This window comes from Coregonus clupeaformis, chromosome 17 (assembly GCF_020615455.1).
Source record: "Coregonus clupeaformis isolate EN_2021a chromosome 17, ASM2061545v1, whole genome shotgun sequence".
Lineage (NCBI taxonomy): Eukaryota > Metazoa > Chordata > Actinopteri > Salmoniformes > Salmonidae > Coregonus > Coregonus clupeaformis.
The window spans coordinates 2,188,903-2,209,175 of record NC_059208.1 but is presented as its reverse complement, the minus strand read 5'-3'; the positions used below and the strand labels follow the sequence as shown (position 1 = coordinate 2,209,175).

The 20,273-nt window shown below is 46.1% G+C and overlaps 1 protein-coding gene across 1 annotated transcript; it reads left to right on the top strand.

Annotated features, from left to right (window-relative positions):
• The first annotated feature begins 13,348 nt into the window (after positions 1-13,348).
• LOC121542422 (serine/threonine-protein kinase Sgk1-like) lies at positions 13,349-20,073 on the top strand. Its single transcript, XM_041851822.1, has 8 exons — positions 13,349-13,381; positions 13,500-13,531; positions 13,636-13,693; positions 13,770-14,165; positions 14,260-14,476; positions 14,645-14,740; positions 19,653-19,742; positions 19,898-20,073. The coding sequence occupies exons 4-8, from the start codon at positions 13,933-13,935 to the stop codon at positions 20,045-20,047; spliced, it is 786 nt and encodes a 261-aa protein (XP_041707756.1). The 5' UTR covers positions 13,349-13,381; positions 13,500-13,531; positions 13,636-13,693; positions 13,770-13,932; the 3' UTR covers positions 20,048-20,073.
• The last annotated feature ends 200 nt before the right edge of the window (positions 20,074-20,273 follow it).

Here is a 20,273-nt window from a genome sequence, read left to right as displayed (position 1 = left end):
TCTGCTCGCTCCCAGGTACTTCAGTGGGCTCACTCGTCTCCCCTTACCTGTCACCCTGGAGTTTCGCGGACCCTTGACTTTGTGCGACGGAAGTTCTGGTGGGCCACGATGGAGGCGGACACTCAAGCCTTCATTGCTGCTTGTACGGTATGTGCACGAAGTAAGAACTCCACCCAGGCCAGCGCTGGTCATCTACGACCTCTACCTATACCCAGCCGGCCCTGGTCGCATATCGCTATGGATTTTGTCACTGGACTTCCCCCTCGTCTGGAAAGACTGTAATTCTTACGGTGATTGATCGTTTTTCTAAGTTCGCTCATTTTTTGGCCCTACCTAAACTGCCCACTGCCAGAGAGACGGCTGATATTTTGGTTGAACATGTGTTCCGCTCTCATGGTCTACCCACGGATATTGTCTCTGACAGGGGTCCCCAGTTTGTCTCCCAGGTGTGGAAAGCTTTCTGTAAAGCTTTGGGCATTACATCCAGCCTGTCCTCTGGATATCACCCCCAGACCAACGGGCAAGCCGAGAGAGCGAACCAGGAGATGGAGACCGCTCTTCGCTGTGTCACAGGGTCTAACCCTGGGTCATGGAGCTCCATGCTCCCCTGGGTGGAATATGCTCATAACACCTTGACTAACGCTTCCTCTGGTTTGTCTCCTTTTCTGTGTGCTCTGGGTTATCAACCTCCCCTGTTCCCTTCTCAAGAGAGGGAACTGGCGGTACCCTCGGTGCAGTCCCACATGCGCCGCTGCTTCAAGGTCTGGAGGAAGGCCAGGGTAGCTCTGTCCCGAGCTTCGGCGTACATGCAGAGGCAAGCCAACCGTCACCGGTCCCAGGCTCCCCGGTTACTCTCCTGGTCAAGAGGTATGGCTGAAGTCACGGGACCTTCCATTGAAGGTGGAGTCTAAGAAGATGGCGCCTCGTTTTATAGGACCGTTCAAGATACTGTCTATTGTTAACCCCTGCGCGGTTAAGCTACAGCTTCCTGCCTCCCTACGGGTTCATTCCACCTTTCATGTTTCCCAGATTAAGCCTGTGTCGGTTAGCCCTCTGTGCCCGCCCTCTCGTCCCCCTCCTCCGCCCAGGATCGTGGGTGGGGGTCCGGTCTACACTGTCCGGCGACTTCTGGATGTTCGCCGCCGGGGTCGTGGTTTCCAGTACCTGGTGGATTGGGAGGGTTATGGTCCTGAGGAACGTTCCTGGGTGCCCAGGAGCTTCATTGTGGATCCTGCTCTGGTCCGAGAGTTTCATAGGTTACATCCCGATAAACCCCGTCGGCCGCCAGGTGGCGTCCGTAGAGGGGGTACTGTTAGGCCTACTGCTGCTAGGTAGCTCTCTCTCTGCTCTCTCCCTCCCCTCTGTCTGTCCTTGATTGCAGGAGTGAAGTCTGGTGTGCGGGAGTCAGGGTTCCAGCTGCAGCTCATTCACCATAATCACCTCAGCCTTTAAGACCCGGTCAAACTTACCACTCATCGTCAGATCATAGTCAAGACGACCATGTTAGTCTCGCTGCCGACTCAACCTGTTTATTTTTGCTCTTTGTGTTTTGGCCTGTTCTATTTACTTTTTCTCCTGTGCCACAGATATTTGGAACCTGACTCCTGCCTCCGCTTCACTCCTGCCACCACCATCCTGCTCTCCACTACCGGACCTCTCTTTTGGACTCACCACGGACACTAGGACATTACGGTACCACACCTGCCCTGACCTGGATCTGTTACCCTCCCTGTAACCTGGACTTGCTCTTCCCCTATTATTGGAAACCTGGACTATTGAACATTTTAAATAAACCTGTTAAACCTTCTCTGGCTTGGTGTACTTGTCTGCATTTGGGTTCTAATACTGGTAAATCATAACAGATATAGGGCCTTTTAGAGGAATCAAAGCAGCTACCACACAAACACACACACACATTCCCCAAAGCAGTAGCACAGTGTCTGTCCATACAGAGCTCTTAGAACATTTCAGAAGGGTTTCCATTGATAAGAGCATTGATTCGACACTACACCCGGGGCGCGCGGGAGCCCGTTCAGGATTTCGTAGATGAGTGACTTGAGCCCAATGCCCACACAATAATGTAGCCTATGGTGGTGCCTTGGATTCAATTAGGCCTACGTCAGAGAGGTCTTTTGACGGGAGAGCGCGTGGGGTTGTTGTAAATAGCCTGCCTGCGGAGCGCGTGCTGTCAGTGGTGCTGAACTCTCAACCGGTTCAGACCGCAGCCACCAGAGTTGAAGAACATCTCGGACCCCTACCAGCCTTTATTTCTTCTCTCGCAGTTTGTTCACTCCTTTTACCTGACTTTATTATTTCATCCAGATGGGAGTTACGCAGCCAAGGCACAGAATGTCCTATGCCAAAATGAAAGGGCTTGTGTCATTTTTTACTGGTAAGTTTGACATTCTGTGGGATTCTATTAATGTAGTTACAACTATGTGTTTTCAGATTCTAGTGTTTAAATGCTCGGTGGCCTAACACCTTTTCTCGCCAACTGCTATAATGCGTTATTATTGGGTTATAACGCATTGTCAATAACAGTTATAACGTATTGTCAATAACAGTTACACTATATTACCAAAGTATGTGTGTTAGAGCCGATTTGGGCATATTTTGTATAAAAGACTGAACATACTGAGCTCCATGTACATTTGTGTAAATATATTAAATATTAATGTATATGATGAAATATTAGGTACGTACCTTTATGATTTATTTACCGGATTGAGATACATTCATTTGTTATTAGTGTAACTCAGTTTTTGGCCCCCCCTCTTGCCCATTCATTGTACTGTGTTAATTGTGTTAGTATAAAGGCAGGAAGTTGGGCCTTCGGGGGGAGGAGTCCTTGCTAGATGCGGGAGCGGTATAGTTTTTTGACCATATAGACATACAGAAATACAGACAGACAGGTCATATTATATTATGTATTTGCATTTCAAGTAATCTCTGCTTTAAGTTGATTGGAGAATACCTTTTTGTTAGATAAGAAGAATAAACGTTTTTTGTTGCACTATATCCCTGGATCTCATTGAATGTTTGGCCGTTTGGAAACGTTGAGTGTGGACTGTATGCGTCCGAAACAACCCCGCTTCAGGCTAGGGCAGTGGCTATGGTAAAGAGGAAAGGAAGCCACTACATTCAAGTCAAAAAACTATACCGCTCCCGCATCTAGCAAGGACTCCTCCCCCCGAAGGCCCAACTTCCTGCCTTTAAGAAGGCTCATGAATCTGTGCTAGAGCTGGTCACAGAGGAGGAACAGGAACAGGAGAGCATTAACTATTATCAACCAAGAATGAGAACTTATGAACATTTCCTGAAAGAGGTGGAAATATGGAAAAAGGCTGAAGTTGAGCCACAAACGCTCATTGAACCACATGACAGCATTTCCAATGTGTCAAAAATATCAAGTAAAACTAAGTATTCTAAGACTGCTTCCTCAGTGTCCTCTGAACGCCTTAAAGCCGAGGCAGAACGAGCAGCTCTACTAGCTCGCCAAGCATCATTACAAGACAAGCATGCATTGGAACTGGAGAAAGCTCAACTGAATGTTAGGATGGAAAAAATGGCACTGGAAACGGACATAGCAGCATATAATGCCAAACTGAAGGTCCTGGAGAGTACCGAGTTAACTTCTCAATCCCATTCTGTGGCAGCCCATTTACTAAGCCAAGAAGATGGAATGAACTCTTATTTTGAGAAACAGGAACCAGAGGTCTATGTGGAACCTGAACCATCACCTGTTGAGTTTGCTGCATTAGGTGCAGTTCCAAAGACCCCACTACAAAGAGTTTTACAACAACCGACCACAAAGCCATCAAACCCTATTCCGAAAACAGTCGTAAACCACACTCTTCAGCAGCCAACAGCAAGGTCTAGCAATCGACACAGAATCAACACTGCGGGTATCAGCCATAATACCAGCCATGATAACCTCTCTACTGTCATGCAAAAGCAGAATGAAATTGCTGACCTCCTTGTACTACAGCACAAACAAGCCACACTCCCTGTTAGGGAGATACCTATGTTTGACGGTGATCCTCTAAACTTTAGGCCATTCATGCGTGCATTTGAGCATGGTATAGAAGATAAGACAAGCAGTCACCAGGATAGGCTCTATTACCTGGAACAATACACCTCTGGTCAGCCCAAGGATCTGGTCCGTAGTTGTCTGCATATGGAAGCCAGAAGAGGCTATGCAGTAGCTAAGAGGTTGTTAAAGGAACACTTTGGCAATGAAATCAAAGTCACCACTGCTTACATGGAAAAGGCTTGGAACTGGACAAACATCAAACCCGATGATGGAAAGGGACTGGGTGGTTATGCACTCTATCTAAGAGGTTGCTGTAACGCTATGCAAGACCTACAGAACATGGAAGAGCTTAATCTTCCCTCCAACATAAAGCTGATCATGTCAAAACTTCCCTACAAACTAAGGGAAAAATGGAGGTCTATGGCATGTGATATTTTAGAGAGAAGTCACCTGAGGGCCCAGTTCAGTGACCTGGTAACGTTCATGGAAAAACAGGCCAAAATACTGCAGGATCCGTTGTATGGAGATATTCAAGATCCCCTGTACAACAAAAGGTTTTTAAAACCCAAAACAGAAGCTGACTTTAAACAGCAGTTCAAGTCCAAGAGTAGGGGAAGCAGCTTTGCCACTACAGTAGCTGTAGTGGCAGATTGTGACTCTGAAAAACCTTTAAAAGAACAAACATTCAAAGTAAAGAGACCAGGCACCTACCCTTCTGATGCTCCCAGTATCTCATGTATATTTTGTGCTGGTGCGCATTTATTGGTCGACTGCCAACAGGTGAAGGCACAGCCACATGAATTCAAGGTTGAGTTTCTGAGATCAAAAGGCCTTTGTTTTGGCTGTTTGATGAGAGGACACTTAAGCAGAGAATGTAAAAGAAGGATGACCTGTCAGAGCTGTCAAAGAAAGCACCCCACTATCCTGCACATTGAAGGAAGAGAAAGATTTAGATCTCAAAAGGCAGATATGAGTGGTGTAGCAGTAAAGCGGGAGGAGACTGTCAGCAGTGCTCTTGTTTCACTGGAAGCTGGTGAAGATACCGGGGCCGGTACAGATTGTGCACTTGCAATTGTGCCAGTTCAAGTAAAGGTGGCAAATGGAAGCAAGTCTGTGTTAACCTATGCGTTTCTCGATTCTGGTAGCTCAGCAACATTTTGTACGGAGAGACTCATGAGGCAGTTGCAAGCTAAAGGCAGTGCGACTGAAATTCTGCTACGCACAATGGGGCAGGAGAGTCCTACCAAGAGCTTTGAGATATCTGGATTAGAGATTGGCAAGGTGGAAGGCGACACATTTCTTGCATTACCAAAGGTCTACACCCAACATAAGATCCCAGTGACAAGAGAGAACATTCCCACTCAGAAAGAGCTCAAAAGGTGGCCATACCTGAAAGAGGTTCAGTTGAAGGAGATTGATGCTGACGTCGAACTTCTGATTGGCGTAAATGCTCCAAAGGCAATGGAACCCTGGCAAATCATAAATAGCCAAGGCAACGGACCGTATGCAGTGAAAACCCTCTTTGGATGGGTGATGAATGGTCCTCTCAACAGTTGTACCATGGCAGAAGAATCCGGGCGTCCTACGGTGATGGCCAATCGTATCTCAATGGCCGACCTGGGGGTTCTTCTTGTAAATCAGTACAACCATGACTTCCCTGAGAGAGAGTATGAAGAGAAAAGTGAGATGTCAGCTGAGGATCGTAGGTTTATGGAGATAGTATCAAGCTCCATAACCCTCAAAGACCATCACTACTACTTACCGTTGCCCTTTCGCAACAAAGATGTAGTCCTGCCAAACAACCGTGACATGGCAAAGCAGCGGGCTCTAAATATTATCAGGAAGTTCAAGAAGGACAAAGGCTACGCTGCAGAGTACAAAGGCTTCATGGAAGAGATGATAACAAAAGGTTACGCCGAGAAGGTACCACAAGAACAGCTCCTCAGAGAGAAAGGCAAGGTATGGTACATACCACACCATGGCGTTCACCATAAGCGCAAAGGAACGATACGAGTGGTGTTTGACTGTTCATCATCCTATAAAGGTACATCTCTTAACAGTGAACTCCTTCAAGGCCCTGACCTGGCAAACACGCTTATAGGAGTCTTGCTAAGATTTCGGCAAGAGCACATTGCCATGATGGCAGACATCGAAGGAATGTTCCATCAAGTACGTGTCCATGAAGATGACTTAGACTTCCTGCGATTCCTATGGTGGCCGGATGGTGATACTAACAAAAGATTGGAGGAGTACAGAATGACAGTACATCTTTTCGGTGCTATATCCTCTCCAAGTTGTGCAAACTTTGCACTGCGAAAGACTGCAGAAGACAACTGTGAGGGGTACGATGAAGAGGTGATTCAAACAGTCAAGTCCAACTTCTATGTTGATGACTGCCTCAAGTCAGTGGCCACAGAAGAACAAGCCATAGCTCTCACAAGAAACCTCAGGGATGTGTGCTCTCAAGGTGGGTTCAAATTGACCAAGTGGGTCAGCAACAGCCGCACTGTACTAGCTTCTATCCCTGATGAACACAAAGCCAAGCAGATAAAAGAACTGGACCTGGACAGAGAAAAGCTGCCTGTTGAAAGAGCACTTGGAATCCGATGGAACATTGAAAGGGATGTGTTTAACTTCCAGGTCACTGTCAAGAACAGACCCCTTACAAGAAGAGGTATTCTCTCAACTGTCAGCTCTATTTATGATCCATTAGGTTTCCTCGCCCCATTCGTATTAAAGGCAAAGCAAATTCTTCAAGTGCTCTGCAAGCTAAAGTGTGGATGGGACGAAGTCATCCCTGAAGAACACTCTATTTCATGGAAGAGATGGCTCTCAGAGCTGGACCAGCTCTCCAGATTCCAGATCAACAGGTGTATGATGCCGGAGAACTTTGGTCAAATCAAGACCGCACAGCTGCATCACTTCGGTGATGCAAGTGAACAAGGTTATGGCACGGCAAGCTACCTTAAGTTCACAAACGTTATGGAAAAGGTCCACATCGCATTCATACTGGGGAAATCAAGGGTGACTCCACTCAAGCAGATGACGATCCCCAGACCGGAACTTGCTGCAGCAACATTGGCAGTGCGAGTGGACAGGATGTTAAGGTTGGAGCTCCAGATTGAACTTGAGGAGTCAACTTTCTGGACAGACAGCCAGTCGGTGCTAAAATACATCCGCAACGATACCAAGAGATTCCATACTTTTGTGGCTAATAGGGTTGCTATGATCCGTGACCTATCGAAAGCAAAACAGTGGAGGTATTTGAACTCCAAACACAACCCAGCCGATGATGCCTCAAGAGGATTACATGTTGAAACTTTCCTGAACTCAAAGAGATGGCGCAAAGGACCAGAATTCCTGGAGAAAACAGAAACACAATGGCCGAAAGTCCCCGAGGAGCTTGGCTCCATCCCTCCAGATGATCCAGAGGTGAGAAAAGACGTCATCGTAAACAGTACATGTGTGGAAGAAAAGAGTCCGACCAGCAAACTGATTGAGTACTATTCAACATGGAACAGCTTGAAGAAAGCAGTTGCCTGGATGCTGAAACTGAAGAGACTTCTACTACAGTTAAGCCAGAAAAGGAAAGTTCTCACCCAAACTGATCCAGGATCAGATCAGAGTCTGACAAACTCACTGAAGGAACAAATTGACAAGTTCAAACTGACGTTTGGAAAAGAAAGTCTGTCTGTAGATGACCTAGATGAAGCAGAAAAGGTCATCATTCGATTTGAGCAACGACAGCACTTTAAACAAGAAATTGCACTAGTTGTAAAAGGAAAACAATGTGCCAAGAGAAGCGGCTCAATCTGTAAGCTTGATCCAATAGTTGACAATGGCATTCTGAGAGTAGGAGGAAGGTTAAGCAAAGCTGCTATGCCTACGGAACTAAAGAATCCTATGATCCTGCCCAAAGACTCCTACATCTCCAAACTGATCTTACTCCACATCCATGAGCAGGTTGGCCACTCTGGGAGAGGTCACATGCTTTCTAGACTTCGCCAGCGATATTGGATACCCTGTGCCAACTCCTTAGCAAGGAAGATCCTTAAGAGCTGTGTCTTCTGCAGGCGGATGCAAGCTAGAGCTGGGGAACAGAAGATGGCTGACCTTCCACAAGATCGGGTAGCACCTGATTTGCCGCCTTTCACCCATGTGGGCATAGATTACTTTGGCCCCATAGAGGTGAAGCGAGGCCGCGTTCATGTGAAGCGGTATGGTGTGATCTTTACTTGCCTTGTGAGTCGAGCTGTCCATCTAGAAGTTGCTAGTTATCTGGATACTGATTCCTGCATCAATGCCCTGCGCAGGTTCATCTGTCGAAGGGGCCCAGTAACAAGTATCAGAACAGACAATGGCACCAACTTTGTTGGAACACACAGAGAGCTAGGAGAAGCTCTGAAAGAGCTGGATCACAACAAGATTCAAAATAAATTACTGAAGGAAGGAGTGACATGGTCATTCAACCCTCCCTCTGGAGCCCACCATGGGGGGTATGGGAGAGGTTGATCCGACTGGTGAAAAAGATCCTCTATTCAGTCCTTAAAGAGCAAGTACTGGATGATGAGGCTTTGCAGACAGCCTTGTGTGAAGTTGAGGCGATTATGAACGACAGACCAATCACTACTGTAACAAATGACCCTAACGATCTAGAACCCCTGACTCCGAACCATCTGCTTCATCTGAAAGCAAAGCCAGTCCTGCCACCAGGACTATTCCAGAGAAGTGACCTATACTCACGAAGGAGATGGAAGCAAGTACAATATATCACTGACCTCTTCTGGAAGAGATGGATCAGGGAGTATCTTCCACTTATGCAGGAGCGGAACAAGTGGAACAAAACTAAGAGAAACTTCAGTCCTGGTGACCTTGTGGTCATCGTCGATGACACCGCCCCAAGGAACTCTTGGCTAATGGGGCGTGTGGTGAAGGCTTTGCCAGGGGCCAAAGGTCTTGTCCGGAGCGTCATGGTTAAGACTAAGACCAATATCCTACAGAGACCTATCAATAAACTCTGTCTGCTCCTTGAGGCGACGAAGTGAGACACACACACACACACACACAGTGCTCCATCTTTGAATCACGTGCACCTCTGATTCGTTGATGTCGTACTCTTACATTCTTTGATGTCATACATTTTGTGGACGTCAAACTCTTGACATTTTTTGGAAGTTGAACACCTTTACACTTCAACTCAGACTGAGATCTATGGACTATTTTCCTATATGGCACCTTGTATATTTGTATATAGCTATGAACTGTAATGGTGCTCTGGTATAGAATGTTTTTGTATTGGCTCTACGTTTGAATATTAAGTAATTGTTGTGCATTCAGTGCAGTCAACAATTAGGGGCCGGTATGTTAGAGCCGATTTGGGCATATTTTGTATAAAAGACTGAACATACTGAGCTCCATGTACATTTGTGTAAATATATTAAATATTAATGTATATGATGAAATATTAGGTACGTACCTTTATGATTTATTTACCGGATTGAGATACATTCATTTGTTATTAGTGTAACTCCGTTTTTGGCCCCCCCTCTTGCCCATTCATTGTACTGTGTTAATTGTGTTAGTATAAAGGCAGGAAGTTGGGCCTTCGGGGGGAGGAGTCCTTGCTAGATGCGGGAGCGGTATAGTTTTTTGACCATATAGACATACAGAAATACAGACAGACAGGTCATATTATATTATGTATTTGCATTTCAAGTAATCTCTGCTTTAAGTTGATTGGAGAATACCTTTTTGTTAGATAAGAAGAATAAACGTTTTTTGTTGCACTATATCCCTGGATCTCATTGAATGTTTGGCCGTTTGGAAACGTTGAGTGTGGACTGTATGCGTCCGAAACAACCCCGCTTCAGGCTAGGGCAGTGGCTATGGTAAAGAGGAAAGGAAGCCACTACAATGTGGACACCTGCTTTTCGAACATCTCATTCCAAAATCATCGGCATTAGTATGGAGTTGGTCCCCCCTTTGCTGCTATAACAGCCTCCACTCTTCTGGGAAGGCTTTCCACTAGATGTTGGAACATTGCTGCTGGGACTTGCTTCCATTCAGCCACAAGAGCATTAGTGAGGTCGGGCACTGATGTTGGGCGATTAGGCCTGGCTTGCAGTCAGCGTTCTAATTCATCCCAAAGGTGTTCGATGGGGTTGAGGTCAGGGCTCTGTTCAGGCCAGTCAAGTTCTTCCACACCGATCTCGACATACCATTACTGTATGGACCTCACTTTGTGCACGGGGGCATTATCATGCTGAAACAGGAATAGGGCTTTCCCCAAACTGTTGCCACAAAGTTGGAAGCACAGAATTGTCTAGAATGTCATTGTATGCTGTAGCGTTAAGATTTCCCTTCACTAGAGCTAAGGGGCCTAGCCCGAACCATGAAAAACAGCCCCAGACCATTATTCCTCCTCCACCAAACTTTACAGTTGTCACTATGCATTGGGAAGGTAGCGTTCCCCTGGCATCTGCCAAACCCAGATTAGTCAGTCACACTGCCAGATGGTGAAGCGTGATTCATCACTCCAGAGAATGCGTTTCCACTGCTCCAGAGTCAAATGGTGGCGAGTTTTACACCACTCCAGCCGACACTTGACATTGCGCATGGTGATCTTAGGCTTGTGTGCGGCTGCTCGGCCATGGAAACCCATTTCATGAAGCTCCCGACTAACAGTTCTTGTGCTGACGTTGCTTCCAGAGGCAGTTTGGAACTCTGTAGTGAGTGTTGCAACCAAGGACAGATGATTTTTACGCGCTACGCACTTCAGCACTCGGTGGTCCCGTTCTGTGAGCTTGTGTGGCCTACCACTTCGTGGCTGAGCCATTGTTGCTCCTAGATGTTTCCACTTCACAATAACAGCACTTACAGTTGACCAGGGCAGCTCTAGCAGGGCAGAAATTTGATGAACTGACTTGTTGGAAAGGTGGCATCCTATGACGGTGCCACGTTGAAAGTCACTGAGCTCTTCAGTAAGGCCATTCTACTGCCAATGTTTGTCTATGGAGATTGCATGACTGTGTGCTCGATTTTATACGCCTGTCAGCAACGGGTGTGGCTGAAATAGCCGAATCCACTAATTTGAAGGGGTGTCCACATACTTTTGTATATACAGTACCAGTCAAAGGTTTGGACACACCTACTCATTCAAGGGTTTTTCTTTATTTTTACTATTTTTTACATTGTAGAATAATAGTGAAGACATCAGAACTATAAAATAACACATATGGAATCATGTAGGAACCAAAAAAGTGTTAAACAAATCATAATATATTTTATATTTGAGATTCTTCAAATAGCCACCCTTTGCCTAGATGACAGCTTTGCACACTCTTGGCATTCTCTCAACCAGCTTCACCTGGAATGCTTTTCCAACAGTCTTGAAGGAGTTCCCACATATGCTGAGCACTTGTTGGCTGCTTTTCCTTCACTCTGCCATCCGACTCATCCCAAACCATCTCAATTGGGTTGAGGTCAGGGGATTGTGGAGGCCAGGTCATCTGATGCAGCACTCCATCACTCTCCTTCTTGGTAAAATAGCCCTTACACAGCCTGGAGGTGTGTTGGGTCATTGTCCTGTTGAAAAACAAATGATAGTCCCACTAATCCCAAACCAGATGGATGGCGTATCGCTGCAGAATGCTGTGGTAGCCATGCTGGTTAAGTATGCGTTAAATTCTAAATAAATCACAGACAGTGTCACCAGCAAAGTACCCCCACACCATAACACCTCCTCCTCCACGCTTTACGGTGGGAACTACACATGCGGAGAACATCCGTTCACCCACACCACGTCTCACAAAGACATGGCGGTTTGAACCAAAAATCTCAAATTTGGACTCCAGACCAAAAGACAAATTTCCACCGGTCTAATGTCCATTGCTCGTGTTTCTTGGCCCAAGCAGGTCTCTTCTTATTATTGGTGTCCTTTAGTAGTGGTTTCTTTGCAGCAATTCGACCATGAAGGCCTGATTCACACAGTCCCCTCTGAACAATTGATGTTGAGATGTGTCTGTTACTTGAACTCTGTGAAGCATTTATTTGGGCTGCAATTTCTGAGGCTGGTAACTCTAATGAACTTATCCTCTGCAGCAAAGGTAACTCTGGGTCTTCCATTCCTGTGGCGGTCCTCATGAGAACCAGTTTCATCATAACGCTTGATGGTTTTTGCGACTGCACTTGAAGAAATTTTCAAAGTTCTTGAAATGTTCCGGACTGATTGACCTTCATGTCTTAAAGTAATGATGGACTGTTGTTCTTGCCATAATATGGACTTGGTATTTTACCAAATAGGGCTATCTTCTGTATACCCCCCCTTCCTTGTCACAACACAACTGATTGTCTCAAACCCATCAAGAAGGAAATTAATTCCACAAATTAACTTTAAAGAAGGCACACCTGTTAATTAAAAAGCATTCCAGGTGACTACCTCATGAAGCTGGTAGAGAGAATGCCAAGAGTGTGCAAAGCTTTCTTCAAGGCAAAGGGTGGCTATTTGAAGAATCTCAAATCTCAAATATATATATAGATTCCATATGTGTTATTACAAAGTTTTGATGTCTTTATTATTATTCTACAATGTAAAAAATAGTAAAAATAAAGAAAAATCCTTGAATGAGTAGGTGTGTCCAAACCTTTGACTGGTAGTGTATAGTGTATAACACATTGTTAATGTCATTGACTTGCATGTATGACGCCCTTGATGTCTTACATCATGTTTTTCATTAAATTGTCCTTTATAGTGAGGTTAGTTATATTGACACTTTGAGAACCTACTGATATTGATACTGACATAGTCTTATGTAAGAACCCTCTCCTGTGTTTCAGCTCTGCTTGAAAGGAAGAAAGGGGGCTTCAGCAACTTCATTCACAAACTGGTGTCCGACCACCAAATCTTTCAGCAGTAAGTCACAACTTCCTTCATATTGTAGTAATGATTGTACTCCATGTTGATGATATAACATAATGTATTATGTTATAATTAACACAGAGACACACATAGGCCTAACACTGTCCATGTTGTCTCTGTAAAGCCTGGACACCCAGACCATCCTGCTGCAGGAGAGCCTGAGAGAGGAGAGAGAAGAGGAGAGAGAAGAGGAGAGAGAAGAGGAGAGAGAAGACGAGAGAGAAGAGGAGAGAGAAGAGGAGAGAGAAGAGGAGAGAGAAGACAGGGAGGAGAGAGAAGACAGGGAGGCGAGAGAAGACAGGGAGGAGAGAGAAGACAGGGAGGAGAGAGAAGACAGGGAGGAGAGAGAAGACAGGGAGGAGAGAGAAGACAGGGAGGAGAGAGAAGACAGGGAGGAGAGAGAAAGAGAGGAGAGCGAGGGGGGAACATCGGTGAGTATTTATAGGCATACGGCCAGGTGACCTAGGACCCATCTACAGTATATAATCTCTGTCTGACCCAAATCTAACCCTGCCCCCCCCCCCTCCCCCTCCCTTTTATCTCTATCAGTGTCTGCCAAGTTTGCTGGAGAATGAGACTCAGTGAGTACCCATACTTATGGCCAGGAGTTTTTCCTCGAGTTGCCCTTAACCAGTGGAAATCATCAGACCTGTCACTCATGCTTCTCTGTTGTCATGTTTACCAGGGTGAAGCCTTCTGATTTCCACTACCTGAAGGTCATCGGCAAAGGAAGCTTTGGGAAGGTGGGAGCAAGTGTGTGTGTGTATGAGTAGGCCAGTGTGTGTTTGTTGTGTTGGTGATGTATTTATCTTGTTGCAGGTGGTGTTAGCGAGACACAGACAGAGTGGAAGTTTCTACGCTGTCAAGGTTCTACAGAAACAGGTCATACTGAGGAAGAAAGAGGTATCTATCATTCTGTTCTATTTCCATTCCATTCTTTCTATCCCTCTGTCTCTCTCTCTCTCCTTCCAGCAGAGACGTGATGGTAGAGAGGAGTGTGCTGCTGAAGGGACTGCAGCATCCGTTCCTGGTGGGGCTCCACTTCTCCTTCCAGACCTCTCACACTCTCTACTTCGTACTGGACTACATCAATGGAGGAGACTTGTTCTACCATCTCCAGAGGGAGGGTGCCTTCCCGGAGCCCAGAGAAACATTCTACTCTGCGGAGATGGCCTCAGCCCTGGGCTACCTCCACTCCCTCAACATAGTCTACAGGTGCGCGCACACACACACACACACACACACACACACACACACTGAGAGAGAGAGCGTTTTCCTCACAGTGATTTAACTCTCGGTACCCCCTTAGAGACCTGAAGCCAGAGAACATCCTATTGGACAGTGGAGGTCATGTGGTTCTGACGGATTTCGGGCTGTGTAAAGCGGGCGTGTCTGTGGGTGGAGCTATGCAAACGTTCTGTGGAACCCCAGAGTATCTGGAGCCAGAGGTGCTGTTAGGCCACGCCTACAGTGGAGCCGTGGACTGGTGGGTGCTGGGGAGTGTGCTTTATGAGACTGGTGAGGGTGTTTCTCTGTATGTTTCAGCTACTTTGCAACTAGCATATTCCATCACTGCACACTTATCTGGCTCCCTCTCTCCTCTCTCCTCTCTCCTCTCTCCCTCTCTCCTCTCTCCCTCTCTCCTCTCTCCCCTTCCTCCGCTCTCTCTCTCTCTCTCTCTCTCTCTTCCTCAGCCCCCGTTCTACAGTGTGTCCCAGTCTGCCCGGTCTCTGCTGCAGGGCCTGCTGGTGAAGGACTTTTCCAAACGCCTTGGGGGGGAACATGACCTTGTAAGCACCCTCATTACCCCACCTGGCACAGAGTGTTGACGCATACAGTACATTTGGAAAGTCTTCAGACCCCTTGACTTTTTCCACATTTTGTTACTTTACAGCCTTATTCTAAAATTGATTAAATTGTTTTTTCCCCCTCATTAATCTACACACAATACCCCATAATGACAAAGCAAAAACAGGGTTTTTGATTTTTTTGCAAATGTATTAAAAATAAAAAATTGAAATATTACATTTACATAAGTATTCAGACCCTTTCTTCAGTACTTTGTTGAAGCACCTTTGGCAGCGATTACAGCCTGAAGTCTTCTAGGGTATGACGCTACAAGCTTGGCACACCTGTATTTGGGGAGTTTCTCCCATTCTTCTTTGCAGATCCTCTCAAGCTCTGTCTGGTTGGATGGGGAGCGTCGCTGCACAGCTATTTTCAGGTCTCCAAGAGATGTTTGATTGGGTTCAAGTCCAGGCTCTGGCTGGGCCATTCAAGGACATTCAGAGACTTGTCCCGAAGCCACTCCTGCGTTGTCTTGGCAGTGTGCTTAGGGTCGTTGTCCTGTTGGAAGGTGAACCTTCGCCCCAGTCTGAGGTCCTGAGTGCTCTGGAGCAGGTTTTCATCAAGGATATCTCTGTACTTTGCTCCATTCATCTTTCCCTCGATCCTGACTAGTCTCCCAGTCCCTGCCGCTGAAAAACATCCCCCACAGCATGATGCTGCCATCACCATGCTTCACCGTAGGGATGGTGCCAGGTTTCTTCCAGACGTGACGCTTGGCATTCAGGCCAAAGAGTTCAATCTTGGTTTCATCAGACCAGAGAATCTTGTTTCTCATGGTCTGAGAGTCCTTTAGGTGCCTTTTGGCAAACTCCAAGTGGGCTGTCGTGTGCCTTTTACTGAGGAGTGGCTTCTGTCTGTTCACTCTACCATAAAGGCCTGATTGGTGGAGTGCCGCAGAGATGGTTGTCCTTCTGGAAGGTTCTCCCATTTCCACAGAGGAACTCTGGAGCGCTGTCAGAGTGACCATCAGGTTGGAAAGACAGTACCGTGCAGTACCGAAGAGCCCTCACTGCTGCTCGATCATCCTACTTTTCCAACTTAATCGAGGAAAATAAGAACAATCCAAAATTTCTTTTTGATACTGTTGCAAAGCTAACTAAAAAGCAGCATTCCCCAAGAGAGGATGGCTTTCACTTCAGCAGTAATAAATTCATGAACTTCTTTGAGGAAAAGATCATGACCATTAGAAAGCAAATTACGGACTCCTCTTTGAATCTGCGTATTCCTCCAGGGCTTAGCTGTCCTGGATCTGCACAGCTCTGCGAGGGCCTGGGATCGGGAGAGACACTTAAGTGTTTTAGTACTATATCTCTTGACACAATGATGAAAATAATCATGGCCTCTAAACCTTCAAGCTGCATACTGGATCCTATTCCTACTAAACTGCTGAAGGAGCTGCTTCCTGTGCTTGGCCCTCCTATGTTGAACATAATAAACAGCTCTCTATCCACCGGATGTGTACCAAACTCACTAAAAGTGGCAGTGATAAAGCCTCTCTTGAAAAAGCCAAACCTTGACCCGGAAAATATAAAAAACTATCGGCCTATATCGAATCTTCCATTCCTCTCAAAAATTTTAGAAAAAGCTGTTGCGCAGCAACTCACTGCCTTTCTGAAGACAAACAATGTATACGAAATGCTTCAGTCTGGTTTTAGACCCCATCATAGCACTGAGACTGCACTTGTGAAGGTGTTAAATGACCTTTTAATGGCGTCAGACCGAGGCTCTGCATCTGTCCTCGTGCTACTAGACCTTAGTGCTGCCTTTGACACCATCGATCACCACATTCTTTTGGAGAGACTGGAAACCCAAATTGGTCTACACGGACAAGTTCTGGCCTGGTTTAGATCTTACCTGTCGGAAAGATATCAGTTTGTCTCTGTGAATGGTCTGTCCTCCGACAAATCAACTGTACATTTCGGTGTTCCTCAAGGTTCCGTTTTAGGACCACTATTGTTTTCACTATATATTTTACCTCTTGGGGATGTTATTCGAAAACATAATGTTAACTTTCACTGCTATGCGGATGACACACAGCTGTACATTTCAATGAAACATGGTGAAGCCCCAAAATTGCCCTCGCTAGAAGCCTGTGTTTCAGACATAAGGAAGTGGATGGCTGAAAACTTTCTACTTTTAAACTCGGACAAAACAGAGATGCTTGTTCTAGGTCCCAAGAAACAAAGAGATATTCTGTTAAATCTGACAATTCATCTTGATGGTTGTAAAGTCGTCTCAAATAAAACTGTGAAGGACCTCGGCGTTACTCTTGACCCTGATCTCTCTTTTGACGAACATATCAAGACTGTTTCAAGGACAGCTTTTTTCCATCTACGTAACATTGCAAAAATCAGAAATTTTCTGTCCAAAAATGATGCAGAAAAATTAATCCATGCATTTGTTACTTCTAGGTTAGACTACTGCAATGCTCTACTTTCCGGCTACCCGGATAAAGCACTAAATAAACTTCAGTTAGTGCTAAATACGGCTGCTAGAATCCTGACTAGAACCAATAAATTTGATCATATTACTCCAGTGCTAGCTTCCCTACACTGGCTTCCTGTTAAGGCAAGGGCTGATTTCAAGGTTTTACTGTTAACCTATAAAGCGTTACATGGGCTTGCTCCTACCTATCTTTCCGAGTTGGTCCTGCCGTACATACCAATACGTACGCTACGGTCACAAGACGCAGGCCTCCTAATTGTCCCTAGAATTTCTAAGCAAACAGCGGGAGGCAGGGCTTTCTCCTATAGATCTCCATTTTTATGGAACAGTCTGCCTACCCATGTGAGAGACGCAGACTCGGTCTCAACCTTTAAGTCTTTACTGAAGACTTATCTCTTCAGTAGGTCATATGATTGAGTGTAGTCTGGCCCAGGAGTGTGAAGGTGAACGGAAAGGCTCTGGAGCAACGAACAGCCCTTGCTGTCTCTGCCAGGCCGGTTTCCCCTCTCTCCACTGGGGTTCTCTGCCTCTAACCCTGTTACAGGGGCTGAGTCACTGGCTTGCTGGTGCTCTTTCATGCCGTCCCTAGGAGGGGTGCGTCACTTGAGTGGGTTGAGTTACTGACGTGATCTTCCTGTCTGGGTTGGCGCCCCCCTTGGTTTGTGCTGTGGTGGAGACCTCTGTGGGCTATACTCGGCCTTGTCTCAGGATTGTAAGTTGGTGGTTGAGGATATCCCTCTAGTGGTGCGGGGGCTGTGCTTTGGCAGAGTGGGTGGGGTTATATCCTTCCTGTTTGGCCCTGTCCGGGGTTTCTTCGGATGGGGCCACAGTGTCTCCGGACCGCTCCTGTCTCAGCCTCCAGTATTTATGCTGCAGTAGTTTATGTGTCGGGGGGCTGGGGTTAGTTGGTTATACCTGGAGTAATTCTCCTGTCTTATCCAGTGTCCTGTGTGAATTTAAGTATGCTCTCTCTAATTCTCTCGTTCTCTCTTTCTCTCTGAGAACCTGAGCCCTAGGACCATACGTCAGGACTACCGGGCATGCTGACACCTTGCTGTCCCCAGTCCGCCTGGCCTTGCTGCTATTCCAGTTTCAACTGTTCTGCCTGCGGTTACGAAACCCCTACCTGTCCCAGACCTGCTGTTTTCAACTCTTAATGATCGGCTATGAAAAGCCAACTGAGAGACCTGAGCCCTAGGACCATACGTCGGGACTACCGGCCGTGGTGACTCCTTGCTGTCCCCAGTCCGCCTGGCCTTGCTGCTATTCCAGTTTCAACTGTTCTGCCTGCGGTTATGGAACCCCTACCTGTCCCAGACCTGCTGTTTTCAACTCTTAATGATCGGCTATGAAAAGCCAACTGAGATTTATTCCTGATTATTATTTGACCATGCTTGTCACTTATGAACATTTTTGAACATCTTGGCATGGTTCTGTTATAATCTCCACCCGGCACAGCCAGAAGAGAACTGGCCACCCCTCATAGCCTGGTTCCTCTCTAGGTTTCTTCCTAGGTTTTGGCCTTTCTTGGGAGTTTTTCCTAGCCACCGTGCTTCTACACCTGCATTACTAGCTGTTTGGGGTTTTAGGCTGGGTTTCTGTACAGCACTTCGAGATATTAGCTGATGTACGAAGGGCTATATAAAATAAAATTGATTGATTGATTGATCAGGTTCTTGGTCACCTCCCTGACCAAGGCCCTTCTCCCCCGATTGCTCTGTTTGGCTGGGAAGAGCTCTTGGAAGAGTCTTGGTGGTTCCAAACGTCTTCCATTTAAGAATGATGGAGGCCACTGTGTTGTTGGGGACCTTCAATGCTGCAGAACATTTTTGGTACCCTTCCCCAGATCTGTGCCTTGACACAATCCTGTCTCTGAGCTCTATTGACAAAACCTCATGGCTTGGTTTTTGCTCTGACATGCACTGTCAACTGTGGGACCTTTTATAGACAGGTGTGTGCCTTTCCAAATCATGTCCAATCAAATTGAATTTACCACAGGTGGATTTCAATCAAGTTGTAGAAACATCTCAAGGATGAGCAATGGAAACAGGATGCACCTGAGCTCAATTTCGAGTCTCATAGCAAAGGGTCTGAATACTTATGTAAATAAGTTTGTATCTTTAATACATTTGCAAACATTTCTAAAAACCTGTTTTTCGCTTTGTCATTATGGGGTATTGTGTGTAGATTGATGACGAAAAAAATATATTTAATCCATTTTAGAATAAGGCTGTAGCGTAACAAAATGTGGAAAAAGAGAAGGGGTCTGAATACTTTCCGAATGCACTGTACATGCAAGACCACACACACGTGCACCCATACATTTACATTTAAGTCATTTAGCAGACGCTCTTATCCAGAGCGACTTATAAATTATATTAATGCTGTGTTGTCTCACTTTGTTTGTAGGCCGAACTGCAGGGCCACTCCTTCTTCCTGTCCATCAACTGGGATGACCTGCTAGCCAGGAAAGTCCCTCCCCCATTCATTCCCAACCTGGTGAGTGTATGTGTGTGTGTATGTATGTATGTGTGTGTGTGAGAGAGAGTTAGTGAGTGTGTTTTATGGGGGCTATGGGTCAGTTTGACTTTGGGCAGGATCTGTGTCTACCTGAATGTGTGTCTGATCACTCGTTCCCTCCCTCTCTCTTTCAGTCTGGTCCATGTGATGTGCGGTATTTTGACGCTGAGTTCACGCTTCTTCCAGTCCCCGCCTCCCTTGTTTTGAGTGACATGTCGGCCAATGGAGCCTTCCCAGGGTTCTCCTATATGCCTTCGGCTGAGGTTGGTGTCACGGAGCCCTGATTTCATTCTGCTATTATTTGTGTTTTCAATAAATTAAAGTGCATTTTCCTATCATGTATCAGATTGTTTATGTCTCACAGAGAACTGAGGCTCAGGCAGGGTTAGAACCAGTGGTTACATTGAGCTGGAGCTACCTGGAGTCGGCCTCCTGCACCTTGGGTCAAAGGGAGAACAAGGCGGAGCCAATCTTCAGCACCTTACGGGTCCAAAGAGAAAAGTAGGATAA